The sequence below is a fragment of the Haliotis rubra genome, unplaced genomic scaffold (assembly GCF_003918875.1).
Source record: "Haliotis rubra isolate DU_JTF1 unplaced genomic scaffold, ASM391887v1 Scf410, whole genome shotgun sequence".
In the NCBI taxonomy this organism is placed as follows: Eukaryota; Metazoa; Mollusca; class Gastropoda; order Lepetellida; family Haliotidae; genus Haliotis; species Haliotis rubra.
In genome coordinates this window covers 52,657-73,420 of record NW_025767092.1, presented here as the reverse complement: position 1 = coordinate 73,420, position 20,764 = coordinate 52,657, and the positions used below count along the sequence as shown (strand labels likewise).

General features: G+C 42.1%; 1 protein-coding gene across 1 annotated transcript in view; it reads right to left on the bottom strand.

The window, feature by feature from the left end:
• The window catches only part of LOC124288056 (circularly permutated Ras protein 1-like), a 56,155-nt gene that overhangs the window by 16,591 nt on the left and 18,800 nt on the right, over positions 1 to 20,764 (bottom strand). The window contains exons 9-11 of the mRNA XM_046724626.1: positions 17,673 to 17,768; positions 17,080 to 17,171; positions 15,168 to 15,291 (exon numbers count right to left, since the gene is read on the bottom strand). Of these exons, the coding sequence (XP_046580582.1) occupies positions 15,168 to 15,291; positions 17,080 to 17,171; positions 17,673 to 17,768 (312 nt within the window). The remainder of the gene's footprint in view (positions 1 to 15,167; positions 15,292 to 17,079; positions 17,172 to 17,672; positions 17,769 to 20,764) is intronic.

The following is a 20,764-nucleotide window of genomic DNA, read 5'->3' as shown; positions in this document are numbered from 1 at the left end:
AATAATAAATAACATTTTTATTAGATAACCCGACTCGAAATGCTTCACGGTACAATGAATTACTATGATACCAAACGCCCCCTGCATTGCCAAGGAGACGGTACTTGTATATAATTGCTTAGAATTACTTTTTCCTCTGTTTGCTAAACACTGAAGAATCCTTAAGAACCACGATTATAAAATGAAATTACTTAAAAGCTTTCGTCTCCTTAAATTTTTAGCTGTTCATCAAAGCTGGTTTACAGTTTAATTGTAGAATATATCTTGGCATTTTTAAAGTGTTAAACACTCGAAGGACCTGAGCTGTTACATTCTTACAAAAAAATAATCAGTACGTATACCTCACAACTTATGAGATAGGGACGTATATCATGTGCCGCCTCAATATATTGATATAGTAGCACTGATAAGTTTATTTACCAAAGTGGTTAAAGTCCGAGACCTCCTTCATACTCAATTGTGGTAAGGGGTGAGAGAAAAACACGACTTCTACATATTATCATAACCTGATGAATTTAAGATTATAAAATATTAATACAGCCTATTCAATGAGCTCTGGGAGGCTAGCATTATCATGTCTTATTTTAAATGCTGGGTGACATATGGGGCTAACGTTGCGTATGAGATTATGCGTATATGTGTACGTGTGTGTGGATACTTCTACATATTATCATAACCTGATGAATTTAAGATTATAAAATATTAATACAGCCTATTCAATGAGCTCTGGGAGGCTAACATTATCATGTCATATTTAAAATGCTAGGTGACATGGGGATAACGTTGCGTATGAGATTATTGCATATATGTGCACGTGTGTGTGGATACTTGTACTGTAGTCCAGACCTCCCAGACCCGTGAAGATTCGGGATAGTATTTTAGGTATTTTATCATCTAATGGAGGGTGTTATCGGTGCAGTAAAGCAAGCTGATAAACTTGGTATCCAAATCTGATAACTGTGCAAACTAAGTGAATCCACGAACTACTTTCTCAAAACTCCATACATGTCATGCGAATCCTAAAACGTTTAACATTTCATTGATGTCGCGAGTTTACGTTGCGTGGACGAGTTTGTAAACAAACATGGCTGCCCCCATTATCAAAATTGGTGATTCAGTAAGATTTGATGACAGAGGTTTTGGAGTCGTTAATGCAGTAATTGACTTTGGAAAACATGAAACGGAGAACTTCGTTCAAATTGAAGGTACGGATTATGTGGCACGGGTGACAGGCTATCGTCCAAGAAAGGTACCAACTAAGGATTTCAATCTATGGATCACAACAAAGAGGTCTACGAATCGATTCCGTCAGGTATCAGAAACTGATATTGATGAGGTGACTACCCGCAATGAAAATAGAAACACTACCAAGCAAACCTTTTTGTTGTTCTTTTTAGACCAAAAGATCTTATTATAAGCATGAGTTATGTTTGCACTGTATTAGTCACAACCATATGCCGACGTCATGAACGACCTTCACCTTGGTGTACCGCTAAGTATTCTTACGCGAATGCTCGATTCTCTTCATATATAAATTCACGTACGAGTGGGATCGAGTGGTCAGGCTCGCTGAATTGGTTGACACGTGTCAGAATGTTGACAGAACATCAACAGCAAAGATCGATGCCCATGGTCTCAATCACTGGTTTGTCTGGTCCAGGTGCGATTGTTTAAAGGTCGCCGCCATATAGCTGGAATATCGCTGACTGCAGCATTAAACAACAATCAATCAAATCCGGAAGTTTTACAGAGCCAGCGGAAAGCTAGCCGACCTAACAGATCTTGTTTTTTTAATGTTGGTATAATGCAATTACGGAATGGAACCACCGACCTTCCGCTCACCCGGCAGACGCTCTAATAGACTAACGCTTAGACCCTGAATATATATAATTTTGATAGTAACAAATAAACCCATTTAAATTGAAAAGGAGCCCCAGTGAGTTGAGAGATTCAGGAGGAAATCTAGACTTGCTTCATTTAGGGCTTTAGCGTTGTAGGGAGGGCTAGGCAGTAGGGGGGAAATGTGGTTCAGGGACTGTGAGACACCTTAATGCTCTATCTGATTGTACTTCGATTCGCAGATATAATAAGTCGAACACGCGCATACAGAGTCTTAATGCATTGTTCCCTTTTTGGGATGACTTACATTATATTTCTGACGATGATCTATATATGACTTGTGACACATCTACACAGGTGAAACCAAGCACCGAAGGAGCAGCATTCAGCATGATTTACACTTACGATCTAAGGGACTATGTCACATTCCTGGTGGGGGAATCCCAAAGGGACACATGCTCATTGTTTTAGATAAATATCTTAGAGAAACCAAGCACTGATTAAACCACTTTCAGCACTATTTCAGGTGATCAGCTGTCACTCCAGTGGTGGAACAAATGCCACAGTGATGCATGTTTATTCTGCAGAGATTTACACTAGAGAAACCAAGCATTATTTCAGTTCACCAGCTGTCACTTTACTGGTGGAGCAAATTCCACAGTGGTGCATGTTCATTCTGTTGATATTTTCACTGGAGAAACAAAGCACTAACCACTTTAAGCACTATCTGAGTTTATCAGCTGTCACTGGTTGAACACCAAAAATGGGCTTCACACATTGTACCCATGAGGGGATTGAACCCGGGTCCTCGGCATGATGAGCAAATGCTTTAACCACTGGGCTATCACACCACCCAAATTCTTGAAGAGATATATACACCAATTAATCCAAGGAATGAGCCAGACACTTTAGGGACTGTTTCATTACTGGTGGAAGAAATTCCAGTGACACAGGTTCATTTTTTAGATTTATACCATATAACTAAGGAGTAACCATATGATGCTAACATATATTCATTGCAAATCCAAATCCAGCAATATTCCATGATCACCACAGTAACCTGTCATTTATCAAATCAGGAACTGTATCACTATAAAAGATGTCATTTTTATGAACACCTGAGGTTCTTATCACTCTAGCTATTCGGTTTCACACAATGTCAGGCCTGGCAAGGATTGCCATATCCACTGTGCCACCTCACTGCTTCTTAAGGCAGAAGAAGAGCATGACAAAACAAAGCAGCAAACTCAGAAGTAACTGGATCCTTGTTTATTGTGTTGTTGTTACCTTATGAAAGATCTGCGGTAGAAAGAAATGGCATACAACTGTATATATACATGGTGAGCTAGTCCATCGCAACATATGAATACAAAATCTATTTAGTCAAACCCATTCATGCTAATCCACTGCTCGATTTTGATACAGATACTTCTTCATTACAAACATGGGAAGAACAACTGCAATACCTTTCAAGTTCGGATGCACATTTTAACAATTCTCAATGCTGATTGGTCAGTTGAAACCACATGACATCACAGTTCTTTGTTCTTGAGAAAAATAGAATATGACATCATCCACTGTTCTTGCTGCACATTGAATACATTATGTCATCTGTGTGGGGGAGTGAGTTTAGTTTTACACTGATTTTAGAAATATTCCTGCAATACCACAGCAGGGACACCAGAAATGGGTTTCACATATTTTACTCATGTTGGGAATCGAACCCGGGACTTCAGCGTGACAAGCGAACGCTTTAACCAGCACGCTACCCCACCACCCTTATGTCATCAGAGAAACCGGCTGCTTTCAGATGAGTTTCTGTGTTGGGATGATATTTGATACTTTCAACTCTCAAATGTCCATAAGTATATGGAACAACCCACTTTATACTCAGAATTACTGGTACAGATTGTGGCCATTGTTACTGAATCCAGTAAGTAGTTTGCAAAAGACTAAAGATCAACACCATTCATTCACCAGCGACAGAGAAACCGTAACTAATCCTAGCTCATTTGCTGTAAAATATTTCATGTTGTTTTCTCTCTCTGTCCCCTTCCCAACCCACCCACACTCTCATACAGAGGATCAGTTGGAATATCCTTATCAAAGTTGAGTAGGAAAGACAAGATAGATCATCACATCTTGCAGTTACCGGTAAGTAAATTAAAACAGATTGTGAGGTTTATCATGCAATGAATGGTTATCAATGTATGAACCAATCCAATAAATATAGCACTTTATTCTTAACATATGATATTTATGATACACAAAAAAACAGGGGGGCGGTGGGGTAGTCTAGTGGTATAACGTTGGCTCGTCACGCCGAAGACCCGGGTTCGAATCCCCACATGGGTACAATGAGTGAAGTCCATTTCTGGTGTCCCCCGCCGTGATATTGCTGGAATATTGCTAAAAGCGGCGTAAAACCTAACTCAGTCAGTCAGTCAGACAAAAAAACAGGAGGTTAACGTGGTCAATATTCTCTACAAATCATGCAGATTGGATGCAGTTTTGTTGACTTGCAATAATAACTGCAGGTAAAATATATTTTATCTTCACATACTGTCACAGTTGCTCCATTCACCAAACCTCCACCTGTATGTGTGGGTTAGTGTTAAAGTGTTTGCTTGTCATGCCAAAGACCGAGGTTCAGTTCCCCACAGGTTTTAAACTGCTTGTATCAATATTCCAGCAATATCACGAGGGACGCAAGAAATGGGCTTCACACATTGTACTATTTTGTGATTTGCTGGAATATTGCTAAAAGCAGTATAAAACCAAACTCGCTCACTTCCATATATGACAGAAATCCCAACAGTAACAGTTCAAGGATTTTGTCAGGAATATTCTAACTTTTTCACAGCAGTTGATAGATAATCGAAGAAGAACATGACAAACAGTGGCTGAAAATATTCACAGTTTCATATTTATGGTTGCCTAGCAACAGGTTGGTACAGAGGGCATTGATGCTGGATCCTGTAAGTTCACTTTGGATCATACCTGGAATTGCCAAAATATACAAGATGTATCTTAATACTTGCACAATATAATTGCTGATCCCATGTGTGGAAGCAACACTGAAACCAATTTACTGTGATATAAGTACTGATCCCTGACAGATACCAATGTAGAGTCATAGTACCGCTGATCCCATGTGATACAACTCATCGAGTACTGCCATGATAAATACCCATCCTGTGTGATGTAAGTGCTGATCTAGTGTGATACAACTTGTCAAGTACTGCCACAGATACCCATCTTGTGTGATTAAGTGCTGATCCCATGTGATACATAGAGAGTATACTACACGAGGTCTCATTACATACGAATTATCTGAAGCGAGTGTCCTTCCTATGGTATCTGACCCGGTGGCGAGGTCGATACTATAGGAAGATCACAGTTTCGTATAATTCAGATAATGAACCTCGCGGTGGTAATATTATTATTACCACGTCTTACATGCATTAAATTGACAAAATAGCGTAGTTTTGTTAATATTTTGGTTTCAAAGCGAAACCGGTTTCATAAAGAGGTTGCGGAAGAGTTTTGTACTGTAGTACAATATTTGCATGGCGTCACTGTAATGGCGTCACTGCCTTGGTAACGGCGACGTCACGATGCATGTCAGTTGTCTTAGCCTCGTACAGCCTCCTACAGTAAACTACTCCGTTGCACCCGTTTCTTGGTTTGCAGTTGCTTCATTCGGCTAACATCACTGGTGGAAACATTGCGTTTACGTTTTTTCGGCCGGGTATAATGTCTCAGTTCGACTCACAATAAAACAGCGACGGCAGCGTTAGCGATGTTTACATTCCCACAATGCATTTAGTTGTAGAATGAATGGATCCACGTGTTTGTTATGAATGAAAAAGTAGTTCCGTCACAACATGACCTAACTGAGAGGTCATCGGTTATCCAATCAAATCGTTAGAATCTCAGGTCAAGTCGTTACGACACAGGTCAACGCGATACGACACACGTGTGACGTACGAGATTAGTATGCAACTCCCATACGTTGACCACGTGGGTAATAAAACTGAGTACTGTAACAGAAACCCATATAGTGCAATACTAGTGCTGATCCCACATGTAATACCACTCTGACTATAATCACAGATACCCACCCAGAGTGATATTGGTGCTGATCCAATGTGTGATCCGACTTCCTGCTTGATGACTTGAGACATCTGCTGCCATGGCAACCACTGAACTTGACTGTTATTCCGGCAACAGCAGCTTCAGTGCAGCCAGCGTTTTCTTCTGACAAAATCTGAGGAAACATTGTAACTGATTCAAATCTTAATAAAGAACACATGGTGAGTATTAGCAAAACCTCAAAGGAAAGATAGTGTTTAACACATCTTACCCTCTTATAAAAAGCAATCAACTGCTAAACCCTCTAATACATTGCAATCTTTGCAGTATGATTGCCATTAGACTATGTTAAAGAAAGGCGGTGATGATTATGTTAGCTCTAGGATTGCTTTAAACTGTCTCGTCAAACAAATGAACAGGTGGTTAAACAAAGACATCTTATTGAAAATTCTATTATAAATTGTATATTTATATACTTATCCTATCTCACAATTTGCACTTCTCTCTCTTGCTTCGATGCTGAGTGGAACGAATGAGAACTTTTCCTGTAGGCCTCTCTTGTCCATACGCCCGTGTTCCCAAGGCTGCTCTCTTTATAGGACAGGTCCCTTACTAAGTCCCTGGCTAAGCGTGCAGCACGTTCCCCTGTCTACCCTACGTGACTACCTCAGAGTGATATTCTCTTCTTGGAGCCAATGACAGTTATACGTAACCATCGTAATCTCAGTAGAGGGGAGGCTGGGTGTGCATCAATCGCGTGAGATAGGATAAGTATATATATAAATATACAATTATATTAAAATTTCCAAATTTTTAAACTTATCCTATCTCACGATTTGCACTTATCCCACGGTTGGACGGCGGGTCACAGATTACCCTAAATCAAAAGGCACTGACAGTATATACTGCATAGGCTAATGACAACCGTAGATAGCAATTAACAAGGGAGGACGCTTCTGACTAGCATAGCACTTATACTAGTGATGGGTTCTCGCGAACCCCTTGGCTTACTAGGCATCATCGCTCCTAAGGAGTGGGTGCTCCTGAGCAATGTGGGGTTTGGCCACAGGACCTAGTGATGGGTTCTCCTGAACCCCTTGGTGTACTAGGCATCATCGCTCCCAAGGAGAGGGTGTTCCTGAGTGATGTGGTGTTCAGCCTCAACCCTTGCATACGCAAGAAAATGCAACTAGCCAAGCCACGTTGCTTCGCCATGATTTATCAGAGTACCCCCGTAATTACGATTAGTAATCGGGCCCGTACCTGCTTCGAGACAGCCCCCCAGACCCCATCACGAAGAGGGGAAAAAGAAACTAAATCGGAAAGCTCACAAGTTTAACGTTCACTACCAAAACAACACCACAAGACTTCCACTAATTACCACAGTTAGGTCACAACGGTGTGCTAAGGTACTTAGGAGCTTGAACGCTACAAAATTCATAAGGAAAATCGGGAAGGACTCACTACACTGAAGTGATTGCTCCGTGGAGTAAAGGTCAGCAAGTGAGATTGTCGAACACTTCTACATCCGTAGGAAGCAACGACAAGGTATAGGTCAACAACTACCAAGGTCACTACATGCAATGGTTAGTTCGAACCCATTGACTTACTAAGCACAAGTGCTCCCAGGGACCGGGACTCCCGAGCAATGTGGTGTTCACTCACTACCTTCACAAAAGTGAAAGGACGCAGCTGAGCGAGTGTAATCAGTCACATTACCACGATTTCCAAGGTCTGATGACTAGTATCGGGTCAGCCCCTGCTTTGAAACAACCCCCCACACACAACGTCCCATGGAGGGTGAAGGGGTAATTGAATTGGAAAACTCACAATTCTAACGTTCAGTTACACAACATCATCTTATGACTTCCACATGATGACAGTGCTGAATTCCATTTAGTTGATATGAAGGGCTGTCTCTCCTGATGACCACTGCTAGGCCACTTGATGGAGAAGTGAGCGACCCAGCTTGAGAGATGCATCAACGAACAGGTGTTGAGTCGGTATGAAACATTCCATTCGTTGAGCCGCCAATGAAAGACTGAATGTGGTTGTGCGGAAAGACGAATCAACTCCCTGGGGTTGTCGTCCCGGATGTATGGGCACAGAAACATCTGAAGAGGGCGAAGCTGCAGGTGGCAGGAAGCTTGTTATCGGATTGGGTACCTGCGTAAAAAGCCACGAGGATGTATTTATGCCAAACAACAGGACCCTCCATTTATAATGACGCCCCCTTGAAAGTAAATCGAAGATACCTCCGATAGTCAGGATGTATCGGGATGTGAAGGTAGGCGTCTCGCAGGTCGAGGGAAATGAGAGGTCTAACAACTCTTGCCTCTGACAAAGAGATATCTCCTGAGATAGGAACGTTCAATTAGTCCAGCTACCATGCCAGTACTAATGGAGTGCTGAATGTAGTAGGTTCGGCGCATGGAGATTGCCAGTCAATCTACAGGAACGTCCACATTGTAATCGAATTGAAGAAATTCGTAGGATCGGCGACCTCAGGAACGTTTTGGTTGGCTGAACATAATGATGGTTCGCCAGGTGGAAAAATAAAGGTAGGAGATCGCTGCCTGATGACAGTCCGGACATAACTGCAGTGACCTCTGAACTCAGTGCTTGAGCTAGTGTAGAAAACCGAGTAACCCAGCCACAGTCAAACCGTTCACGGGTGTTTCTGTCTGTCACCCTTGACAAGCAGTCTCTCTACTGGCTGTCGAAATCCCGACACAATCACTCTTACCGGGAATGGCACCGTTCATTGTTACTAGCATGTAAAGGCTGGACTTGATATCCGACTTGTGGGACCAAGACAAGTCTGCCTCGGCACTTCATAGTCACTCTAATCATCAAAATTCTGGTAAACAGACAGTAGTCCGCCATTTGCAAACCTTACCCACGATACAATAGTGACAAAAAACGGACAACACGGTCTTCGGTTAACCGGGCGAGTCACAACCCATAAATTCCGGGCTAAGCTATGCTGGCTACTTGACAAGGCATCACTGCTGGTACCATGCACAAAAACTTGACCCATCTGTCATCTGTCCAGAAACTTGCTGATGATGAAAAACAAAGGGAGCTGAAGATGACGAACCATCTGCAATGATTGCACCCAGCGATACACAAAAACAGCGCCTCACAGATGCCCTGAAAACTAGGATCGTGTTGAAAACTAGCAGAGTTCGACAAATTTGGCCGTATCTAGATGCAAGTTCACGAACCTCGTTGAAGATTAAAACAAAACAGTGTTGACAAGTCCTGATCCTTCATGTTGAATGTAATCAATAGAACATCTGGTATCTTGCTCTAGGTAGCTGTAGGTGGTCGGCAAACCATGCGATCATGTGTGTCGAATCAACCAAAACAATTCCTGCATCTTATAGGCGACTGGCATAGACCGAACCATGAAAACAAAGACGAGGTTCAATGTGGGTTAAGTGTCTTGGGAGGCATCCCAGACACAATTTGCATAGGCTCTGATAGGCTGGTAAGATGCGCCGTGTTGGAAATAACACAAGTGGTGAATCGCCCAATTCGTGAATCAGCTCAATTGGTAGGCAATGTCCGAGGAACGGATTATTGACGGATGCTGACAGTTCAGTGATCTTGTATGGCCAGGTGAAGTGGTTCAGCGATAGGAAGCAGTTCGGACTGGTGAAACGGTACGAGTCGGGCTGGTAAATCGGTTCAGGGTGGTGAGCCCGAACGTTGATGTGATCTGAATCAGTCCGTGATCTGGATTGGCGTTGTGATCTGGATCGGTTCGGTAATCCGAAACGTTTAAATGATCTCAGCTGATGGAGAGATCTAGAACGATCAGATGAACCGGTGAGGCGAGGTGAAATGTTCCGGCCGAGGTGAATTGGTTCAACGAGGTGAATCGTTTCGGTGAAGAGAGCCGTTATGGCGAGGCGAACCGTTTCGGTCCTGTGAATTGAATTGATGATGTGAACCGTTTCGGCGATAAGAAACAGTCTTATATGGTGAATTGAGTCAATGTCGTAATCCAATACACCATGGCGAAATGGTTCAGCCTGGTGAATCCATTCGGTGTGGTGAATCGGTTCAGCGATTTGTCGATGTACATCGGCTGTGTGAGTCAGCTGGCAACACAGACCGGTTCGATGAGGCGGAGTGACGAGTAGACATCTGATGATGTGCCAATAAAATCATCACCTTCCAACATGGGAATCTCCGAACGATGAGCAGTTAATACTGGTAGTTGAAAGCAGGGGCTTTGTAAGGTGATCAACTGTTGAAGTGTAACGAGCTCTGTCTGCCAGCCAACGGGAGCAAGCATGTCTATATGCTCTAAAAACGTCCTTGATAAGGGGGCACATATCGGACAACGTTTGCTCCAGGAACACAGGTCAATACAACCCACACATGACGAGTGGGGATCCGAGGAAGAAAATATTGTTACAGCATGCGCAAAATTATGCTACTTAGGGTCAACTACCCATGATAAATTTCTCATGTTAACTTGTAAGGAAAACTGAGAACTCCCACAATGCGTCCACACAGTGGTGCGACAAGAAGAATTCGTTGGTTTCACAATTCCTTTCAACTCACTGTGCGCATGCCCAGTGCGTGTGAAAAATATCCACTGCCATCTTTCCGGTTTGGTTGTATGTTATCGATAGTATAAATGCACTCTAAATAAAAGCTGTTATGAAACTTATTTACGTTGTGACAACTGTTCATAGCTGAGTATACTTCCATTTGCCTCTGCTTTTCAATAACTCATGTCCTATTTTGGTTGCAATTCCATCAGAGATGTGTTTGTTTAGTTGTGAGAAGGGGATGTGCGGGAAGGACGGTGGTGGTGAGATGTCTTTATACAAGAGCTTGTTAACATAAATGAAGCTATTTATTTAACAAATCCCGGCCTCTGTTTTCTTTGGAGTGTTTACACTATCGATAAACATACGACCAAACCGGAAACATGCCAGTGGATATTTATCGCATGCTCTGCGCATGCAAGGGTTGCGGACGAACACCACATCGCTCAGGAGCACCCACTCCTTGGGAGCGATGATACCTAGTACGCGAAGGGGTTCAGGAGAACCCATCATTAGTATAAGTACTATATATGCTAGTCGGATCCTGTGGCCGAACACCACATTTATCAGGAGCACCCTCTCCTTGGGGCGATGATACCTAGTACGCGAAGGGGTTCAGGAGAACCCATCATTAGTATAGGTACTTATATTTTAGTCGGATCCTGTGGCCGAACACCACATTTCTCAGGAGCACCCACTCCTTAGGAGCGATGATGCCTAGTACGCCAAGGGGTTCAGGAGAACCCATCATTAGTATAAGTACTATGCTAGTCAGAAGCAGCCTCCCTTGTTCAGCGCTATCTACGGTTGTCATTAGCCTATACAGTATATACTCTCAGTGCCTTTTGACTTAGGGTAATCTGTGACCCGCCGTCCAACCGTGGGATAAGTGCAAATCGTGAGATAGGATAAGTTTAAAAATTTGGAAATTTTAATATAAATTGTATATAAATTATATATTTATCCTATCTCACGCGATGGATGAGCACCCCTCTACTCAGATTACGATGGTTACGTATAACTGTCATTGGCTCCAAGAAGAGAATGCTCACTCTGAGGAAGTCACGTGGGTAGACAGGGGAACGTGCTGCACGCTTAGCCAGGGACTTAGTAAGGGACCTGTCCTATAAAGAAAGCAGACTTGGGAACACGGGCGTATGGACAAGAGAGGCCTACGGGAAAAGTTCTCATTCGTTCCACTCAGCGTCAAAGCAAGAGAAAGAAGCGCAAATCGTGAGATACGATAAGTTTAAAAATTAAAGGATCACAGGAAAATTCAAGCATTCCTGTATTATTTTCCAGTTTTCATCACCACAGCGCTATTCAAAGCGGGTGATGAAAACAGACAAATATTAAAGGAACGCTTGAATTTTCCCGTGATCCTTTATATGTTTCTCTCAGTATATATGAGTCATACATGATAAGTGATGACACAATGTTTGAAAAAATCATTTTTATTTAAATTGTCTTATATTACACATAAAACAGGGGCTTTACGATATGCCCACAGCATTGGGTCAGTACTGAGCAACAATATAAAAATTTGCAATAAATGCAAAAATTTACACCATACAATGACATAAACATGAGCAAAATGATTTAATGAACAAAAGTGACAAAACTACTTGTACATAATCATATAAAATTTCTAATAAATTCACTGTAGAAAAACAAGTATCACATTCGATATCCCCATCGAATAGATATGAATACATGAATTCCCTTTGGGGGTAAGCATTGGGCATGAAAAACTTTCCTTAAATAGTGAAAACAGAATTTTAAAAAACAACAAGTAAACAGTAATGAATAATTTGTAGACACGCATCTCACAAAAAACAATATTATTTACAACAGTTTTAACCTTCATAACAATACCTTCTCTGAACTAGACTAACTTAAAAGACATAAATACATCATCATTCGGGTGTCCGAATACATTATGATACATTGGTCTTGGTATCAATGGCTGTAGGCGCATTTATGTCAAATCATGGCATGTCTTTTAGCTTATAGTGAGTGAATATTGTAGACTGAACATGGACAGATATATCCTTAACATACATTGCATCACGTAACTGCGATGCACGAGGCTTGTGTGTTGGCTTACAAGGAGTGAATATTGTAGACTGAACAAGGACAGATATAGTGAAACTTGCCAACACCGGCACCTGTCTAATTCGGCACACTGGCAAAACTGGCATAAAATTTTGGTCCCACCATTTTACAACGATATTGTGATCATTAAAATGTTGTCTAATCCGGCACCTGTCTATTTCGTATTCTAGCATGACTTTCCGGTCCCAACAAGCAATTTTAACTGTAATTAACAATGTCTAAACCAGCATGGGTAAGAGCAGTCCAATCAAAATCAAATAATCCAATACACTAATTAATCCTCTTGGCATGCTAGATAATCAGGAAGTAGTGATTAGGAGGTGAATCAAATGCTCTAAACTGGCATGGGTATGAGCAGTCCAATCAAGGTTCCTTAATCCAATACATTGTTGCACAATTACAAAAGATCAAAGGCACTATAGAGATAACAAGAAGACAAAGTCATCACTATCTCCCGCAATGGCAAAATACTCTTCATGATTATGTCTACGAGTTATGATTATGTCAAATATTTAGGTGTGTATATAGAAAAGTGGAAGGAGAGTATTGAAACATTTTTAAAGTTCTGCTCCAGATAATAGCATTATCACCAATTTCAGTCTATGTCAAACTTGTTGCCATGAAAACACCAACAATATTTTATTCAGAAATCCAAAACTACCAAAAGGCACCAGTACACCACCAGATCTATTTATGTGCCAAGTTTGGTGAAGAAATAGTGAACGGTTTTAGAGTTCTGCTCCGGAAAAGACAAATGTGCACGGACGGACGCACGGACGGAGTCCATTTTAATACCCATGGCAGCCATGTTGGAAAATTATTGTCAATGTCTAAACCGGCATTTTATTTCGGTCCCGTGGGGTGCCGCTTTATACAGATTTCACTTTATATCCTTAACATACATTGCATCACATAACAACATCTGAACAGTTGACAGACAACATTTGGGCCAACTCTAGAAGCATCTTTTCCATGAAGAGAGTGAGTGAGTGTGGTTTTATGCCGCTTTTAGCAATATTCCAGCAATATCACGGCAGGGGACACCAGATATGGGCTTCACACATTGTATCCATGTGGGGATTCGAACCCGGGTCTTTGGTGTGACGAGCCAACGCTTTAACCGCTAGGCTACCCCACCGCCCCTTTTCCGTGGAGTTGGCTTTGACAAATACAAGTCTTTTTAGTGATTACATTTTTGTTTGTTTCTCTAAACATGCAGACATCCGACTGCATGTGATGAACTTTAACACTTATACTTCCGATACTCCTCATACGCGTCCATATTGCTGACTTGGAGCTTCTGGACAGCTGCCACTTTTGAGGTTGCTCCGTGGAGCTGGTGCAATTTGGCCCGGTGTGACTGGTGAGCAATTCTGTGGGACCTATCTGTTGCTTCACCTAATTCCTGGAAAAATATAATATGTAATGAGTTTCCATATCTTTGATTGCACTGACTGAGTGAGTTTAGTTTTACGCCGCACTCAGCAATATTCCAGCTATATGGCGGCGGTATGTAAATAATCGAGTCTGGACCAGACAATCCAGTGATCAACAGCATGAGCATCAACCTGCGCAACTGGGAACCTATGACATGTGTCAACCAAGTCAGCAAGCCCAACCACCCGATCCCGTTAGTCACCTCTTATGACAAGCACGGTTACTGAAGATCAATATTCTAACCCAGATCCTCACGGGTATGAGTGACTGAGTGAGTGAGTTGTGTCATGCCACAAACAAAAGTGTCCTATGTGTCCTAAAGCAGCGAATTATTAAAGCAGCAGGATATTAAAACCAAACTATACTGGGTATACTCACATAACATAAAATAAATTTTCAATGTTTTTCAATTTCTCCGATTCAATATTTTTGAAGATTGGCTATCTAAAATATTGTGTTATAAACTTGGTGTCCTTTTTGTTCATGTTACTAGTTGTTTCTTATGGCGTCATTGTAATTTTTATTCATACAGAAACAAGTGATACCAGTTGAATAAATCCAAACAAAGGGATTAGAATAAAGTGACTCTATATTGAATATTTCTTCATAGGAGAAAATATTCCACCATTTTAGCACTTCAGTGCAGTAGTTCTTTGATTAACTGAAGCCTCCAATCATTGGAAAAGTCAGTGAAGTAACAAAAACATGATCAGTTCAAGTATTTCAATCCCATTTCGCAATTATCCTAAATACAAGATCTGCGTTAGAATTGGTCTTCAGTACCCATGCTTGTCATGAAAGGCGACTAACGGATCCGTAGGTCAGATTCACTGACTTGGTTCACACGTCATTGTATCCCAATTGCATAGATCCATGCTCATGCAGTTGATCACTGGATTGTCTCGAGTATTTACAGACCGCCACCATATAGCTGGATATTGCTGAGTGTGGTGTTAAACAACAAACCAACCAGCCTAAATACCAACCTTTTTATAAAAAACAACCCTGTTTCAGTCTAGTGACCTTCACCTTCCCCATATCTGCCCAGTTGGATGACCAGGCATTAATAGAATCTTGTCCCCAAATTATCATTCATTTAACTTGATTACTTACCCACTGACGCAAATTGCAGGAAATGTCATCTTCAAATTCTTCGCATTCGTTCAGGAATGCATATCGCTCTTCACGTTGCTCTACAGTCTTTGCACCTCTTTTCAGCATATTCTTGGTTGCCAATCTGGATTAAATTTATAGAACAGTGAGCCAGTGAGTTGGATTGATTCCTGCTTTGAATAGTATTTCACAAACATTACAGCATTCAGCTCACAGTACCATCTCGCCTCTAATATCAATATATCTACCAGAAAATACAGTTCTTATGTAATGTTGTTAAATATGATATAAAGGAGATGAGGGACTGTCAATTCAACTGCAGAAATGTAGTCTTACCACATATTCTATGTGGCGGCGTGTGGTCCTGTGCATAGAGCTCAGGTCACAAATCAGGTGTAGATGTTTCACGTAGATGCGAACACCGTAATCAAACAAGTAGTATGCACGTGTCTGAATCTGGCATCTACACCGTAGTTACGTCGCATCCATTGCAACAAAGAAGTTGTCCCTCCATAAAAATATAGACCCTGTACATTGTGGAGGGGGTGGTGAAAAAATAACTTGGTTCCATAAGAGTGTGGAACAAGAAGACAAAGTCATCAATATCCCCCGCAATGGCAAAATACTCTTCATGATTATGTCTACGAGTTATGATTATGTCAAATATTTAGGTGTGAATATAGAAAAGTGGAAGAAGAGTATTGAAAGGTTTTTAAAGTTCTGCTCCATAAAGGAGCACTATCACCAATTTCAGTCTATGTCAAACTTGTTGCCATGGAAATGCCAAAAATACTTTATTCAGAAATCCAAAACTACCAAAAGTTACCAGTACACCACTAGATCTATGTATGTGCCAGGTTTGGTGAAGAAACATTGAACGGTTTTAGAGTTCTGCTCCGGAAAAGTGCACTACCACTAATTTCTGTTTTAGTCCAACTTGTTGCCATGGAAATGCCAAAAATATTTTATTCAGAATTCCAGAATTACCAAAAAGGAACCAGTACACCACCAGACCAGTCTATGTGCCAAGTTTGGTGAAGAAATAGTGAAAGGTTTTAGAGTTCAGCTCCGGAAAAGTGTACTACCACTTATTTCAGTCTAAGTCGAACTTGTTGCCATGGAAACGCCAAAAATGTTTTTATTCAGAATTCCAAATCTACCAAAAGGCACCAGTACACCACCTGATCTATCTATGTGCCAAGTTTGGTGAAGAAATAGTGAACGGTTTTAGAGTTCTGCTCCCGGAAAAGAGTACTACTACTAATTTCAGTCTAAGTCGAACTTGTTGCCATGGAAACGCCAAAAATATTTTATTCAGAATTCCAAAACTACCAAAAGGCACCAGTACACCACCAGATCTATCAATCCGCCAAGTTTGGTGAAGAAATAGAGAACAGTTTTAGAGTCTGCTCCGGAAAAGACAAATGTGCACGGACGGACGGACGGACGGACGGACGGACGCACGGACGGAGTCCATTTTAATACCTCCCGTAAAACGCGTTGCGGGGGGATAATTAGGGAGGTGGGGCGAGAGAAGAGAGAAATGGAAAGACGGAATCTCTTGTATGTGACTACACACATCTTACTGAAACCATCAAAACACAATGAGTAACTTAATAGGAAACCACACAAAAGATCTACGTTGGTCTATTTTGTGACTACTTAGACTGGGTTAGAATTGGTCTTCAGTAACCCATGCTTGTTGTAAGAAGCAACTAACGGGATCAGGTGGTCAGGTTCACTGACTTGGTTGACACATGGCATCATATCCCAGTTGTGTAGATCAATGTTCATGCTGTTGATCACTGGATTATCTGGTTCAGAGTTGATTATTTACAGACCGCCGCCATATAGCTGGAATATTGCTGAGTGTGGCGTAAAACTAAACTCACTCACTCACTCAGCTACTTACATCTGTGCCCTGGCTTTTAGTGGAGCTCTGTTCTTTGTCATCTCAGCTGCCTTATGCATCGTGGCTAGTCCAACAACTGCCACGTTGATGTTCTGGCAACACAAACATGAAAGATGTGATCATCCTCTTATAGCAAAATACTTTGTAAACACGTTGTGAATTATGACTCTTGATAAGCACCAGGTGACTGGAAGCATGAGACCAGGTATGACAACAGGAAGGTGTATTCAAACACAGACAATATTAAAGCCATGTCATGGGTTGGGTTGGGGGATGGGGGGGTTGGTTTGGGTTGGGCGGAGCGAACAAGCGAGTGACATCAGTGTGTTAAGTTCTCAAGTTCAAATAGTAATTAAGAAAACTTATCCCTTTTTTACACATTTTACACTAAGGAAGGGACATAACTCTGTAATAAAATAACTTGGGATGCCAATTTTAACTCATTTTAGACATTTATCAGTTCTCCACCTCAAATAGTTTTGGAGGGGCAACTTCACTGAGAAACTAAACTAACCAACTACTTCTCTTGTTCTGATATTATATGCTAGTTCCTCCATAGATTACGCATGTTCTTCATGAAAGGATTTCCTTACCTCTTCCATCACCTTCCTGTCCTTGGTGAACTTGTGGCTCTTGCACATGACACGGAGACACTTCATACCGTTCTTGCGGGTGTAGGTGATCTGAACCTAAACCAGAGAAAAGAGTTATTAATTTCAGTTCATTAGGTCCAAGATAATAGTAGGATCTGCAGTGTTCTACTTTGAGGGTGAAGGTCAACAGGTCCTTGTCAAAGAAGACCCCTTAAGCAGTTCTCTGTTTGGAAGCTGTTCGCCTCGAAGTTTCAATTATCAATTTCAGGCAAGTCGTAAGGGATAATAAGCCTATTATTGCATCAATAGGAAGCTAAAGTGAGTGCATATGTCCCATTATGTATAATATAGGCCAAAATATTGTAACAAATGTGTGACAGTGTGCTTTTTAAGATCCTTGGACATCGTGGTTGTTGGTTTGTTGTTTGACGCCGCACTCAGCAATATTCCAGCTATATGGCGGCTGTCTGTAAATAATCGAGTCTGAACCAGACAATCCAATGATTAACAGAATGAGCATCGAGGCACGCAATTGGGATATGATTACATGTGTCAACCAAGTCAGCGAGCCTGACCACCCAATCACGTTAGTCGCATCTTATAGCAAGCATGGGTTACTGAAGACCAATTCTAACCCTGATCTTGACGGGTGGACATAATAGCACTGAACATGTATGAACTCAGTACTACAACACTTAGGATGAAAACCTGAGAAAAAATTGTTGAACTTGGGGATTCGTTTTGCTTTTTAGTATTAATGGGTGTGATAAAGGGAGGGGTTATTAGGGTGTAATGATGCGAGAGCTGTAACTTGAGAGTGATGACTTTGAACTGTAATTTTGGGGAATACCACATACAGGGAAATTTTCGAGGTTTTCGAGGTTCCGAAATGCAACCTCGAAAATATTATATCCATGAATTTTCCAAACTTCAAACCTTTGGGTAAGATTTCCTATCGATAAGCATTTCAACTGCTGGCAACCAATGACTTCCTGACATGCGCATTAACTCTGTAATGCCTGTCTACACCTAATCGTATCGTTCAATGACCCTGAATGGCCTGAATAAACAAACAACAGAAATGCGGTGTCGAGACTATTAATTGTAATTGTTGGTCCAGAATAACATTTAAAAAATTTTATACAAACCTGTAGAGGTTATGAATTCTTTGAAGAAAGTCCTCCTTGGGGTACATATAAGCATTAAAATGTCCATTTTAAATCCTACGACAGTTGTAACTATATTTTTAATAAAATATTTACAAAACAAAAAACTCGTTTTGTCTTGTGAGACCACCCCTACAGGGCCCCACCGGACCAACACAGCCAAGAGCAGGTAACTCTCGCCGTCTACCTCGTACCTCACTTTTCATGCTGAACGTGTCAGACAGAATGAGGGGAGGCGGGTGGCCTTACCCCAAGGAGGACTTTCTTCAAAGAATTCATAACCTCTACAGGTTTGTATAATTCTTTTTCAGAAGAAGTCCTCCTTGGGGTACATATAAGCATATGACAGACTCCCAAAGATATTTGAGACGGGAGTGGCATTCTGTCTGGCAACAACTAAACCCGTGGTGGAGTGAAATCTACAACCGATACGGAAATAGAAAACACCGAGCCACCTGACCGCTGATGTCAATCAGACGGGCGGGAACTAGAGAGCCCAAGCTTATATGTCAATTGGCTCAATATCAATGACATAAAACCCCCAACCATTACAATGGAAGGAATGTATGGGGACATGCCGAAACAACTCCCAACCCTAATATAGCCCCAGCCAGACAATCGTGGCGAGAGGTATAAGGGTAGGGAAAGCGTAAAAAATTTAAACGCTACAAAGACAATAACCCAGGAGTCGAGCTAATAAGTACTGCCAACTAATGCTCGAATGCAGCCCCTGTTTGGAAGAGGGCTTGCCGGGACCTCGATAAAACCCAGAGAAATTATTAGCCTCGCTAAAACTTTCTGAGGAAATCGAACGAGTACAAACGCCATGCATTGTACGAGTGAAAAACACCCCCACCAAACACTCTCGGCGTGAGGAGGGTAAGTGTAGGCCACCATCCCACAAAGCTGATCAACACAGACTCCCAAATACCGAAGGCTCGGGAAGAGGGAAAAACTGTAAGCGTACAAAAATCCCCTGAATAGCGAAAAGCGTAGCCGAACATATGTTGGCTCACCATTACACTAACCTGGTCACGTGACATGCGGCTCGAAGCGTGGAAAGCAATATCGCACTGAGAGTGGTAGGTATCCCGGAGTCGAATACGGACATGATCAGTATAAAATACTGTCAGTGTCGGGTCAGTGGGAATCGCATGGATGTACCCGACCCTTCTACCAGAGTTCACCACAACAAGTAAAGTCGTCTTCCACGTCAACAAGTGAAGTGAGAGAGACGATATACTTGAAAAATTAGGGCCAGACAGCCAATTGTGAATAAGTGGCAATTTTAAGGTGGGCTGGGTCGCCGACGAAGGCGGTCGAACCCTGTTCATGCCAGCTACTGACGCGATGTATGAGAGGATGCTGCCTAGGCAGAGCACCATCGACGAGGTGTGAAACGTGGAAATAGCCATGGAGTACCCGGCAATGGTGGAGGTCATAAGGCTCTCAACCAAAAGCGAGGTTATAGTAACTCCAATATCCGAACTAAGTCCGCAGAATAGGGATTATGAAATCCCCTATCTGCACACCACCAGCCAGCCCCACCTATCAACACACTGAGCGGGTGTCTAATCCCAGGCAGAATTGTGTCTGCAACGGTTGCAGGAATTCTGTGTGTTATACCCGACAGAGGCCAAGCCACCCAGTGAATCCGAGGATTCGGGTGTGGCGCCCGTGCAGAGTGAGAATGTCTGGCCGAAGAGGTAATTCGAATCCGGCGTCGCGGGATCGAACACCAACCTGACTGCTGTCAATTCCAGCACATTGATGTGCAGGTTGTGACTTCGTCTCAAGAGGCTGCAGGTCACCCAGAACATCGCCCTAACCCGGTAGGGATGTATCTGGCTGGACTGAGAGCGACGGTGTCTCCAGGGGTGGGGACCCTCGGAGAGACGCCTGACGTCTGTCCATCTGACTGCGTGA